The sequence below is a fragment of the Alexandromys fortis genome, unplaced genomic scaffold, assembly GCF_014885135.2.
Source record: "Alexandromys fortis isolate MF-2015 unplaced genomic scaffold, M_Fortis_MF-2015_v1.1 scaffold_25, whole genome shotgun sequence".
NCBI lineage: Eukaryota > Metazoa > Chordata > Mammalia > Rodentia > Cricetidae > Alexandromys > Alexandromys fortis.
The window spans coordinates 11,609,842-11,623,483 of NW_026067904.1; the positions used below are offsets into that span (position 1 = coordinate 11,609,842).

The window sequence follows — 13,642 nt, forward strand, 5'->3', positions numbered from 1 at the left end:
ATATTGCTTTTTTATTTAAAAAATGAAAGCGTGTGTGTGTGTGTGTGTGTGTGTGTGTGTGTGTGTGTGTAATGAAAACAGAAGGGGAATTATTTGGGTGAAGGGGACCAGCAGGAAGGGGAAAGAGATATAGGGAAGGCCATGGGGATGAATGGGAACAAAGGTTAATGGTATATACGTGAATGGTATAGCAGTGAACCTCATTTCTTTGTATGCTAGCCAAAAGAAAAAGAAATAAGAGAATAACTGAAACTTGGCACCTGACCAATGACGTGCACTTGTGTTGGAAGGAATGCCCCGAATGCCCCGGACACATGTGAGGGAAGGAAAACACATCTTAGTCTGTGGTCAGAGATACTCACACGATATGAGCCAAGTTGAGTGGCTTTTCGGGCTGATCTGGGAACATGGGGTGCAAAGGTTCTCGGCTTGAAGCACAGCTCAGGGACTTGCTCAATGCATTCGTTAGCTTCTTAGCAGGCGATTTCTAGAAAGAGAATAAAAACATCCGTTCTCTTACACTTTATCAGAGGAATTTAAAATGTTTGCCAATAGTTGTAATATTAATTCATTCATTTCTTGATTGATTTATTTATTGGAGAGCTCTGTTTTGAGTGCCTGTCCTCTGAGTCAGGAAGTTTGGTAGAGGAAGTGACTGCTGGAACAAGCCATCAGGCTTCCCAGCCCTTGCTACAAAGTCCCTGCTGAAGGGAAGAAGTCCTTGTGTGGGAAAACATGTGTTGAGGTTTACGAGACATTTAGAACCCTCTGAGAAAATCTCAAGGGAAGGGAGAGTCATCCCAGATTGGAGGAATAACAAGTGTGAAGGGAGGAGGAAGAGGAGAACTCATTCTAGAAAGGGCAGTGGGAGGCAGACCAGCTCCCATTAGGTAGATAGATGTTCATTCATGTCTCCTCAGGAAGAAACACGATATGAGTGTGTATACAAAAATATTTAGCAAGATAACCACTCACACTATGAAAAGATGATTTTAAAAACCACAAACTTCCCTCTCCATTTCCTGAAAAAAAAAAAATCCAAAATGGCACCAGTTTTGTTAGGCACACATTCTCATACACTTGAAAGAAATCAGGGATCTTAGGATAAAAACACAAAGTATTTTTTCTTTTTACCAATTTTCATAGAAACAAAACAAAGAGAAATTTACTAAAACACATACTGTACAGTAAAATAAGACTGATCTGGAGGTGCCCACTTTTCTGTTGAGTGGATTCGTATTGACCTGTCCATAGCTAGAGAAGAAACAGTTGGATTCTTCCAGTATTTTAGGTCTCAGAAAGCCACACTTGACTCAGACACAAACAGAGATCCCAGTAGGATGTGGGATGACCGGGAAGGGGAAAGGATTTTGGAACAGAAGTTAAGTTTGCCCTTAATTTCATCATCATCTTTAGTTTTTGTTTGTTGGTTGTTTTGTTTTGTTTGTCAACTTAACACAAGTCAGGGACACCAGGGAAGAGGGAAGCACAACCAAGAACGCCTCCATCAGACAATCTGTCGCCAAGGGTGTGGGGCATTTTCTTCATTAACCATGTATGTGGGAGGGTCTAGCCCTCTGTGGAGAATGCCATCCTGGGGAGGTGGCCCTGTGTGCTGTAAGAAAATAGGTAAATCACGAGAGCAATTCAGTTCCTGCCTCTAGGTTCCTGCTGAAGTTCCTGACCTCCCTTGATGACGAATTGTGACCTGGAAGTTAGTTCCTGCCCTGACATCCCTTGGTGATGAATTGTGACCTAGGGGTCCTTCCAGGAGTTGTTTTTTTGTTCAGTCTTCACAGCAGCGGAGAAACCTGATCGATGCTCCACCCTCAACCTTCCTGCTCCTTCTAGGCAATCCTCGCGCATCGCTTACCCATGATGTATACTCTTTCATTTGGTGCTGGTTGCTATGGGAACCTCCGGCATGGCCCCTCCAGAAGCAGTCCTGGCAGAGCTGGTAGTTGTGACACTGCTGGCATCGGTAGCGAAATCCCATCATGCTCTCGCTGTGACAGTAGGAACACTCCACTGGATGGAAGACTAGGCAGGAAGGAAACGAGGACAAGTGTGAACTGAACGAAAGAGAAACACAGCTTTCGAGGAATTCTGTTTTCTACTGTGTGCTGTGGCGATGATCAGTTTTGACTGTGAGAAGTGTTTGTAGCTTCACTTCCTAAGCATGTGCACGTGTGTATTTATGTGGAGGTGGGATGGGGAGCATACATGAAATGGGATGAAGGACAAGTGTCCTCTGGCAGCACAAATCTCTTTAATGCCTTTGCTCTTTTGACCCCTATTTCCTATGTCAGAAGAATGCAAATTATCCAAACTGACCGGCCTTTCCTCTAGAAAATCTCCCAGAGACCAGCAGAGGTCATGAAGACACAGAAGCACAAGGGATGAATACAGCTAAGAATTTAGTAGGCAAGGGGCAAATGCTAATGAAATAGAAAATGGGAGGAAGAAAAAGAAATGAAATAGGGGAGCACAAAAACTAGATGAGAAAATTGAGTTCTTTTAAACTAATGGAGTGGCTAATGGGCTTATTTCAGGAGTGGCATTGCCTTTATCTAACACACACGCACTCTTCCGGGACAGAAGGCTAGGTCTCCAAAAATGAGCAAATTATTTGAACACAGTTCTGACTTAGAGTGTTTGAGAGACATCTCACTTGTTTTGCCAGGAAATGTGAACTGCCAAGCTGGTCAGGTCAAATCTTTGAGATCTGAAGCTAATATATAATCAAATCTAAATTGTCTTCATGCCACAAGCTAAAGATATTGAAACAGCAGCAGCAATAACAAGAATTGCTTGTTTTTTTTTTTAAAGTTATCTGATTAGCTGGGCAAGAAAAGTATTACAGATGAGTTAGTTAGAGGCTTTAGTCTGATCCATGTGTAAATTTCCTTAAACCTGTCCTAGGTTGTATTTCATATTTAAATCTGGGTATGTCAGTGGTAAACAGCTCTTGGATTAGAAACTGAGCTACTTTGGAAAAGAAACAAGCTGTGAAGATTAGCATCCCTTTTGTCTTTAACATAAATCTGCTTAGTGACATGTGTAACCTTGAACACATGCTGTAAGGTGAGCCAGTTGCTCTCATTTATTGCTTTCATTTATTTTCTTGCTATTTCTTTCACCCATCCCGGGCTGATTGCTTTGGAAAAAATGCTCACTGTCGTGGATCCCAACATGGGAAATTCACCTGTAAATCCTAGAAAATGTTTAAATTTTTAAGAATGTTTTATTTTCTTTATTTTTTTAATTTTTACCTTATGTTCATTGGTATTTTGACTGCATGTGTGTCTGAGTGAGGGTGTCAGGTCTCTTTGGAACTGAGCTTACCGACAGTTGCTATGTGGATGCTGGGGACTGAATCCAAGTCCTCTGGAAGAGAAGCCAGTACTCTTAACCACTGAGCCATCTCTCCAGTTCCCTGAAAATGTCCTTTATTGGGATCTTTCTACTGAACACAGATAGTTCATAACTGAGGTTAGAATACAATTGAGGTGTTTTTGTTTGTTTGTTTCTGTTTGCTTGTTTTTGATCTTTTTTGCATTATCCTCCTAATTTTGTATCATTTAAGGTTTGACTGGTCAGGACATAGGTTGGTTAAATGATCTACTAAACACATTTCCCTAAAACTGTCATGGACTTCATGACTATAGACTTGGTGGTCTAAGTCAACTGATTTGCTACTGTGGATTTTGTGACTATAGACTTGGTGGTCTAAATTGCCGATTTACTACCGTTCTGGCTCAGCAGTAACTACTCACCATTTTCTACGTTTGCCAGTCGGTGCAGAAGAGGCAGCCAGACCAGGCACTGCGGAGGAGGATCTGACATGAGCGTGTCCAAGAAGCCATTTAAGGTGACCTTTTTCTGCATCAGAAGAAGAAAAATCGCACAAGTGTAGGTCAGAATTCATATACTGGCCACATGTCATTTGACAAAGAAAGAAAGCATCCAGTTAGCTCCGTATCTAGGGGGGAACAGAACTTGCCAAGGCTGCTGTTGCACTCTTTAGAACTGAGGACATCCACTGCTTCTTGTGTCCAAACGTGCATGAGAGCAGATCATCTGCACCAGGCCTGAGCCAGGAGACAGCCAGAGAGTCTGAGCCTCCCTCTCAGAGATAAGGGACAGTGTGGAAGTGGGCTGAGATCTGCACAGATGCTAACTCAGAAGAGCCTCGTGACACCAGGCTGTATTGAGTTGGGCTGTTAGGGAATGATTTCCTTTCAGGGTTTCCTCAGTTGCTTACACACTGAATGTTTAGTTGCTGATGTATTCACATCTCTGCTCTGCTGGAATTCGGAAATAGCAGAAATCACATTGTCAAATTCTTTTTTTTTTTTTTTTTTAGTTTTTCGAGACAGGGTTTCTCTGTAGCTTTGGAGCCTGTCCTGGCACTAGCTCTTGTAGACCAGGCTGGCCTCGAACTCACAGAGATCTGCCTGCCTCTGCCTCCCGAGTGCTGGGATTAAAGGCGTGCACCACCACCGCCCGGCCCACATTGTCAAATTCTAAAATTATTTTATTTGAAAATTTGAACCAAGATATTAAGGTTGATAGGACCGTAATAGTTTTACTAATAAATCCCAAAGAGGTATACTGTTTTCAAGGCCCATATCTTGGGCTAAACCTTGTGTTTCACTAATAACTGATTCTGGATTGATATTTTTTTCTTGGCTTAGTCACTGCACATGAATCTACTGATGTTTTAGGCCTCATGGCCCCCCAGTCAGCATCCCACCAGCCTCTCCAGCTGAGGCATGACAGGGTCTCTGGTCCCAAGGCCCTGGCTCTGACACAGCTGATATATGTAGATTTAAACCGAGTCTCTATCATTCTATTTATCTATAAGACTCAGAAGTCAAGGCTTGGGTAGAAACTCAGAGAGGCTGAGGAGCAATTAGATGAACCTCTTCCCTCATCCAAGAACCAAGAGGAAGCCCAAACTCTCGTTCTGTCTTTCCTTGCAATGCATTTTCTCTAGATTGCTGACTTCTCTATGGTCAACTCTGGTCAGCTAGTCACTGGCTCCACCCCCTGATTCAAGGTATTACTTTACTGGGCAGTCTCAGGAGTATTAAGAGTGTGAACAAAATATCCCACAACAATGGATCCCTTGACTAATATTTTCCTATAGGAATTTACAGTTTTAGTTTTTCTTCATAACATTAGCTAGTTTAAGCTTTCTATTGGGATGATATATATATATATATATATATATATATATATATATATATTGTTGTTAAGATATATATTTTATGAAGTATCAGTAAGGACTTGGTAGTTTTAAAAGGTATCAGAATTTATATGTCTAAAAGTAAATTTTCCTTCAAAGCTATTACTCAGTTGTATGGACTTTTCCCTAGAGAAATATTTCAAAAACATTTGGAATTCCAGTCATTTATTTATTTATTTCTTATGTGTATGGGTGCATGGGTGCTTTGACTACATGTATATCTGTGTGCATACTCATGAGTGCCTGGTACCCATAAAGGCTAGAAGGGGAAATCAGATCTCCTGGGTCTGCAGCTACAGGCAGTTGGGAGCCTTTATATGGGTGTTGGGAATTGTGCTGGGATTTGAATACAGGTCCCCTACAAGAGTAACTGCAAGAGTGCTCTTAACTACTGAGCCATCTCTCTAGTGCACCTCCTTCCTGCCCCTGCCTTTTAAATTGTGGCTATAAAAACATTAGGTCAAAAATAAATTTGGATTTGTTTTTTCATGTGTCACTTTCTAAATTTTTTGGATGATCTTATCCACTTTGCTTACTCAATCATATTGGCTAAATTACAATTGATCCTGCAATTTTTAAGATATTAATAATTTAGATAAGTATAAATTTCTCATCATTAAGAATAAACAAACAAACAAATAATGCTGTTATGGGACAAGCTTTAGGATATTTTGGAAGCAATTTTTAGTATGAGAACATCTTTATTTGACAGTTTTTGAACATACAGTCTTTTTATGTCTGAAGGTCGGGTAGAGAAAGAAAAACACCGTGTCTCAGATGCTCATCTCAGAGTAAATAGTATTTCTCTAGAGACTTAGAGTGGGAGAAAGACAAGGACGAGGAGGAAAAGGGATGGAGAAACAATGGACAATGGTCACCAGAAGGGAGCTATAAGAAATACCAAGTCCAAAATGCAGTCACTGAGAGGAGAACGCACTGACTCAGGGCAGAGGTAGAGGAATGTACAGGAGCACCTAAGACCTGAATTCAGGGGTCAGGTTCTGAAAATTTCATAGACTTCCCGGTCTGGATGGCACAGGAGCAGGTCAGCATCTAGTGTAGCCTGCCATGCATGACTTCATGAAGCAGGGTTAGTGTTTAGTGCAGCCATGCATGCATGTCTTCATGGGGCAGGTCAGCGTCTAGTGCAGCCTGCCATGCATGTCTTCATGAAGCAGGGTTAGTGTCTAGTGCAGTGATGCATGCATGTCTTCATGGAGCAGGTCAGGGTCTAGTGCAGCCATGCATGCATGTCTTCATGGAGCAGGTCAGGGTCTAGTGTAGCCATGCATGCATGTCTTCATGCAGCAGGGTCAGGGTCTAGTGCAGCCATGCATGCATGTCTTCATGGGGCAGGTCAGCGTCTAGTGCAGCCTGCCATGCATGTCTTCATGGAGCAGGGTTAGGGTCTAGTGCAGCCATGCATGCATGTCTTCATGGAGCAGGGTCAGCGTCTAGTGCAGTCATGCATGCATGACTTCATGGAGCAAGGTCAGTCAGCGTATAGTGCAGCCTGCCATGCATGTCTTCATAGAGCAGGAGGCTAGTTATATTTCTACACATGCATGATAAGAGTGACACTTGTTGGAGTTTCAGCTTTGCAGACAGCTGAATAAATGTGGACGGATGGTGTCACTAGCTGGGTGAGCAGTGTGCTTTTCCAGCAGCTGCGGTGCACACTTCTTTCCTTTTTAAATGCTGTTTTATGTTTTAATTAAACAGACTGCCTGAGAAAGCATGCCTTGTTAGTTTAGACTATACAGTAGTAAACAATATTATGGGTGTGAATTTAAAAACTACCACTGTACGGTATCGGGAATGAACATATGGTCTTTCCATAGAGGTATAGACTGGGGATGCAGTAAACTAAGCACCTTCCCTAGCAACAGGGTCAGCTGAAAGATTAAATTAGACAGTAGACATAGTTAGCATGATGTTTGCCTTTTGGCCAGTGAGCACTAGTAATTATTACTATTCAGTTATAAGTATATGTATCACATATATATATAACATACATATAACATGCATACATACATATATACAAGCATGTATCTCTCTCTCTATCTCTATCTCTATCTCTATCTCTATCTCTATCTCTATCTCTATCTCTATCTCTGTATATGTTAGTTGCTGGATCACAGGCCATTTGTCAAAGGTTGGAAAAATATACCCTAGGCTACTGTCATGAGGAGGAAATTAGGCACCCGAGCATGGAAGTCACAGACAGAAAGGGAATAACAGTGTTAGGAAGGGTTCCTTAAGTAAGTTACCTGTTGGGAGAAGCAGGATCTGGCTGACTGTTCTGTATAGCCAAATGAAGGACCTTCAAAAACGGCTGTGGGAAGTTTGAGAACTTCCCGAAGGAACTGGTCGTATCGTCCATACACCATCACCCCACTGGAGTCAGAGATCATTGAGAAAATATCTGATGGGAAGAAAGGATAAAGGTGTTTACCACATACACATCTGGAGCGTCAGGTCAACATCTCTCACACAAATAATGCAAGATAAGTGTATTATTTACGAAAACATAATATGAAACTTGCTTTTTCTGCTGAAATGGTTTCAGCATGATAGCCAGTGTTTTCTTCTTCTTGTGTTGTTTCAAGACAGGGTCTTGCCATATGTCTGGTGTCTTTTTGAAGTTGAGTTGTAATTTGGGTAATATTAACATATTTTGGTAAGACAGGGGACCTGATTTTGTCTTGAGGTCAATTTTCAACTCACAGAAAACGCTGCTAAGATAAATTTTGTTTAAGTGATACATGCTGCTGTGGTTTGAACATGAAATGTCACCCATAAGCTCATGTGTTCGAACACCTGGCCCTTATCTGCCATGGGGTGGTGCTGTTTGGGAAGGTGGTAGAACACTCAGGAAGTGGAGTCATGTTGGTGGGGACAGGCTTTGAGGTTCTATTTTCTGTCCCCACTTCCTGTTCTTTCTCTGCTGCTGGACTGCTGATGCTGGAACACGCTAAACCCCGCCCCCCCCCCCCCCCCCCCCCCCCCCCCCCCCCCTACTGTCTGTTTTCTACCGTAACATCTGGATTTCTTAGAAACTGTGAACCAAAATAAATCCCTTTTCCCTTTAAGTTGTTTCAGTCAAGACATTTTATCGTAGCAACAGAAAAGTAAGGCAAAATTGCCAACCTCTTAGGAAACAGTGTTGATGGAGCTGCGGGTTGCATACCGACACCCAGCTCCCGTCACCGGCTAGCTTTACCCAAAATAACAACACACAGACTGTATTCATTTAAGCACTGCTTGGCCCATTTCTATCTAGCCTCTTCTAGGCTAAGTCTCACATATTAATTTAGCCCATTTCTTATCATCTGTGTAGCACTGCTAGGTGCGCTTACCGGGAAGATTCTAGCCTACGTCCATCCTGGGTCGGAGCTTCATCGCGTGTGTCTCAGAGAGGAGCTATGGAGTCTGTCTGAGGAGTCTTACCTCACTTCCTCTTCCTCCCAGCATTCTGTTCTGTTTACTCCACCCACCTATGTTCTAAGCTATGAGGCCAAGCAGTTTGTTTATTACTTAACCAATGAAATCAACAGATTGATATATGATACTCCCACATCAAAACAGAATGAAATTATCCCTATAGAATTAGGAGAGGTATGTATATCATTTATCTGATTGGCAATTATTTACTCATTTATACCATTATCAAAATTTTAGGGTTTGATTTAGTGTTTTTGAAAAATCAAGGGCACAATAGAGATAAGGACGAAAAGAAAAAAAAAGCCAACACTTGAGTAAGTTCTCACAGAGGCAGAAAAGCTTGGCAGGCCACACTGTCCACAGGGTGGAGGGCATGTGACTTACAGGAAGGGTCTTTGTGTGGTGGAGAGGAGCCTGGTCTTACAGCTGATCTCAGAGGTAAAGTCAGGGTTTCAGATTATTCCCCAGAGTGCTTCTGGCTTCACTGAGCTGTGAGCTCCATTCTGCCGTGATATGGGTTTAACGAACACTAACAGCTCAATTCCCAAGGTGCTTCCTAATCTCCCCTGGGAATCACCAGAATGGAAGAACTTGCCATCCGTTTATCTAATGCTAATTAGACATCACTCCGCCAGTGTAGCTGCTGTGACAAAACACAGTAAGTTCAGCGTGTTATCTCTGTTCACTCTCAGTTTCAGTTTTTCAAGGTCAGAATGTAGCCGAGGCTATTGCCAGCTGAGGCTAGCACATTTACACTGTTATTCTGCGTCACACATTACAAGCTTTTTCTGGGTTATGGTTTTAGGAGGTGAATCAACTCTCTTCATTCGAGATCTTCCTGATGAAAATGACATTTTACAATTGATATTAATGATGATATTCTGAGGTTAATATCCAAAATGTGCAAGGAGCTCAAATAACTCAACAGTAAGAAAAAAAAATCTGATCAAAAATGGGCAGAGGAGCCAAGGAGATATTTCCTGAAGGAAGGCATACAAACTGGTTATAGTTATTAAATGCTCAGTGTCAATGATCATCCAGCAAAGGCAAATGAAAGCCATGGCCAGGTACCATCTCCAGTGAAAAGTAAAACAACGACAACAGTACAAACAAAAACGAGTGTGGGGGAGAACCTGGAGCAAAGGGAGTAGCTGCGGAGCGTGGTGGAAATAAAACATCAGCCATTATGGAGGCCGATGTCACAGCTGGAAACAGTAGAATCACTGCACGATCCAGCAATTCTATTCCTGGGCCTGCATCAGAAGGTATGTGTAAGTGAAACTCGTGTGTTGATGAAATGTCTGTGCTCCCATGTTTATGACAACACCCGTACAACTGTGGAGATGTGCAATCAACCCAAGTGTCTACAAACTCATGAATACAAGAGTGGTACATCCCCCATGGAGTGTTGCTCAGCCATCGGAGGAGGAAATCCTGCCATCTGCAAGAACACTGATGGGCTCAGGGAGCAATCTGCTGCTAAGTGAAATAAGCCGCACACAGAGACAAATATTACATGTTCAGACTCATATGGAATACAAACATGTTGATTTCAGAAGTAGAGTGTAGAATGGCTATTACCCGAGCCTGGAGTGTTTAATAGGCAGGTGGGGTTTCGAACATGTTGTCAAAGAATATATAGTTATAGCTAAGGAGCAACTGCACTTTAGAGAGAGCCCTCACAGAAGGGTGGCAAGGTAACGAAATATGTGTAGTACAGCTGATGAATGCATGTGCTCTCATCACAAAATACTGTGTAAAATGGTGCATATGCTAATCAGATGGATTTAACCACTCCACGGTGTATTTGCATGCAAAATATATGATAAGAAATTAATTTTATGTTAATTAAAAAATTCAATTTCAACCAAAGTGTTGTCTTCATATCTCTGCAATGTTGTTTGCTTACAGGGCTTTATCTCAGGCTCTAGTCAAACTGTCCAAGAATAAATAAATCGAAATGAATCTGCCAGCAGAAGAATATGTTGATTAATTCTATATGTAGATTGAAACATTCCAATGGACCGGGAGAAAAGAAAACTTGGGAAAATCAGACCGGCTTTCCACGGGACTGCCATCTTGCTTGCCTTGGGGAAGATGGGCTGGTTCTAACAGGATCACCTTGTGTCTCGCGAGACTCTGATTTTCCAAGCCAGGGTTTCTTGTGACATGTTTCCTGGGCTTTTTAAATCACTAAGTGAAAGAATTCAGGCAACCTTTCTGGTCTGGTTTGAATATTGACGTGCAGCTGTTAGTTCTGGCGTGGGAGGCATGGTCTGCAGGCACAGCCTAAAGGATAGCCCACCTCTGGTTCCTCTGCTGGCTCCTCATGCCTCCTGATCTACCTCAATATGATCACGGCACCTCGCACTCTCATGGCTATGGACAGAATCCTGTCCTGCCACCATGCCTTCCTCAGTGTAGTGGTCTGCTTTCCCTGAACTGTAAACCCGAGTAAACCATTCCCCCATAACTGTCTGGGCACATTGTGAAATATTTGGGCACAGTGAAAGGTAATGGATTTAATCTTTAACTAGAGCAAAAGCAGGAATACATATAGTACCTTCCACACACTCCACACTAAAATGAACTTCTTTTGTGTTGAGGAAGGTCATCTAAGAGCCCAAGTAAATATGGACCACAGGGATTTTCTGGAAGTGGCTATGGGTGGCTTACCCAGATTTTCAAAAACAAATGAAGGAACTCTAAAGCATCTTAGTTTTGGGTTCTATGAATATGAATATATAACAAAAATAATAATTTCAAGGGTTTAATCAGCTAACAGATGTAAAACATTCAGAATCACACTTCACATGTGGGACACACCGTATACATTTTAGACATTTTCATTCTGTATTTTTTTCTGTTGCTGACATCACTCATTCATATGAAATCTCCTGTGAGAATTTTCCTTGTGATTCCAGATCATATTATAACCCCCTTTGTGTCTCCTACAGTACCATAACATGAATTTTCATTCCTTGGTTCATTCAGCTACAATCACAGTATATTTTCATGCAAAATATATTATTAGTAATTAATTTTATGTTGATTAAAAAATTCAATTTCAACCAAAGTGTTGTCTTCATATCTCTGCAATGTTGTTTGCTTATGGGGCTTTATCTCAGGCTCTAGTCAAACTGTCCAAGAATAAATAAATTGAAATGAATCTGCCAGCAGAAGAGTATGTTGATTAATTCTATATGTAGATGCTGAAACATTCCAATGGACTTGGAGAAAAGAAAACTTGGGAAAATCAGACTGGCTTTTATATGGAGACTGTCATCTTGCTTGCCTTGGGGAAGATGGGCTGGTTCTAACAGGGTCACCCTGTGTCTCTGCAAGACTAAATGGGTAGCATTGTGGCGAATCAATGGTTATATGGGAAACCAGATGCAGTTCTTGCCCTCTGGGAGGCTTGGTGGATTGAGAAACGCTTGAAGGATGCCTCATAGACCATCACAGACGGTAACACCATGGTGTGATGCTGGAAGAACAGGTGGATGCGATGCAGAAGGAAGAGCTGGTCAGGGCAAAGTGTAAAGGCCACTGAGTGGTTATCACAGAGGAGGGGGAATTGGCTCAAGGAATCAGGATCAGACAAAAGGGAGTGCAAGCACAATGCTTTCAAGGAGCTTCCAGTGGCCTGGGATGGGGTACAGATACTAGGGTACTATGGATGGTGACCCCAGATATAAAATGCCTTGAAGCTTCTACTATGGAATTCAAATTGTGTCTGGAAGATATCAAGGGAGATGAATGAGTGGTTTAAAGCAAGCCAGCGAGTTAGAGGCGCAACCTTGGAGGTATTTGCAGAGGCAGATTAACCCATTTAGAGCAAACACAAGGTAGTGTGGGTCTTCTGAACTAAAGAAAAACAGTACCCAGACATTATAGACAAAGTAAGACATCCCAGGCTTATGGCGTTAGACTTGGAATTCCTTAAGACCTGGATTGTTGGGGGTGGAAGAGTTGGCTGGGTTGGTACAGTGTTCGACTTGCATGCATGAGACCTTAATTTGCACCTGGAAATGCTGTGTGTGTGTGTTTGTGTGTGTGTGTGGTGGATGCTTGCAATTTCAGCTCCAGGAAAGCAGACACAGGAGGACCCTTGCAACTCACTTGCCAGCCAGTCTAGTTTAATCGGTGAGCTCCAGGCCCTGTCTCAAAGAACATGGACAAAATTCCTCCACATGACATCTGAGGTTGTCTACTATCATGCATGCGCCAAGTCATACTTGTACACAGATGTGAGTATGCATATATGCATACGCATGCTTGTATGCAGACACACATGGACACACTTAAGAAAAAGCAATCAACAGGAAGAGACAAGTGCTCTATCCCATGAAAGCAGTTAATTAAAAGATGAGAACAATTAAACAGAAGAGGCCACTGTATGCTATGGTGCTGTGCCATATGCCCACAGAAAGTGCCCTTTTTCCATAGCTGCACCAATGGTGCCACCAGGAGTAGCATGGTGAACACCATGCCTATTGGTTGGTGGTGGCCCCAAGTGGTTGTAAAAAGGAGTTAGCATTCCCTTTACTGCATTTAAGCATTTAATAAAGTTTGCTTCATTTTTCTGTTAACTGTACTCAAGCTGCTAGTTGATTGCCTAGCAACCATGCATTTGATGTATATTTTCACATTTTTATTGTGTGTGTGCGTTCATGCATGCATTCATACGTATATGTCTTGTATGTGTGTGGAGATGAAGATAAATCCTGGGAACTGGTTCTCTTCATCCACTTGGTGCAACCCTGGGATTTAATTCAGGTCTTCAGGTCTATGTGCAACCACCTCTGACCACTTTCCTTCCAGATCTGATCCTGCCTTAAAGGACAAGTGGCTCCTCCACGCCTAGGGTCTGGAGATGAGTGAGTCTGTCAGAGTTTCCTTTTCCCAACAATTGCTTTAGTGACAGCTCTGAGATGGGCAAGATGC

At 42.2% G+C, this 13,642-nt stretch overlaps 1 protein-coding gene across 12 annotated transcripts in view; it reads right to left on the minus strand.

Annotated features, from left to right (window-relative positions):
• Window positions 1-13,642, minus strand: part of Dtna (dystrobrevin alpha) — a 354,169-nt gene that overhangs the window by 61,442 nt on the left and 279,085 nt on the right. For all 12 annotated transcript variants that reach the window (XM_050135015.1, XM_050135013.1, XM_050135014.1 and 9 more), the window contains 4 exons: window positions 7,522-7,676; window positions 3,777-3,882; window positions 1,874-2,040; window positions 363-487 (listed from right to left, as the gene is read on the minus strand). In XM_050135015.1, the coding sequence (XP_049990972.1) occupies window positions 363-487; window positions 1,874-2,040; window positions 3,777-3,882; window positions 7,522-7,676 (553 nt within the window). The remainder of the gene's footprint in view (window positions 1-362; window positions 488-1,873; window positions 2,041-3,776; window positions 3,883-7,521; window positions 7,677-13,642) is intronic.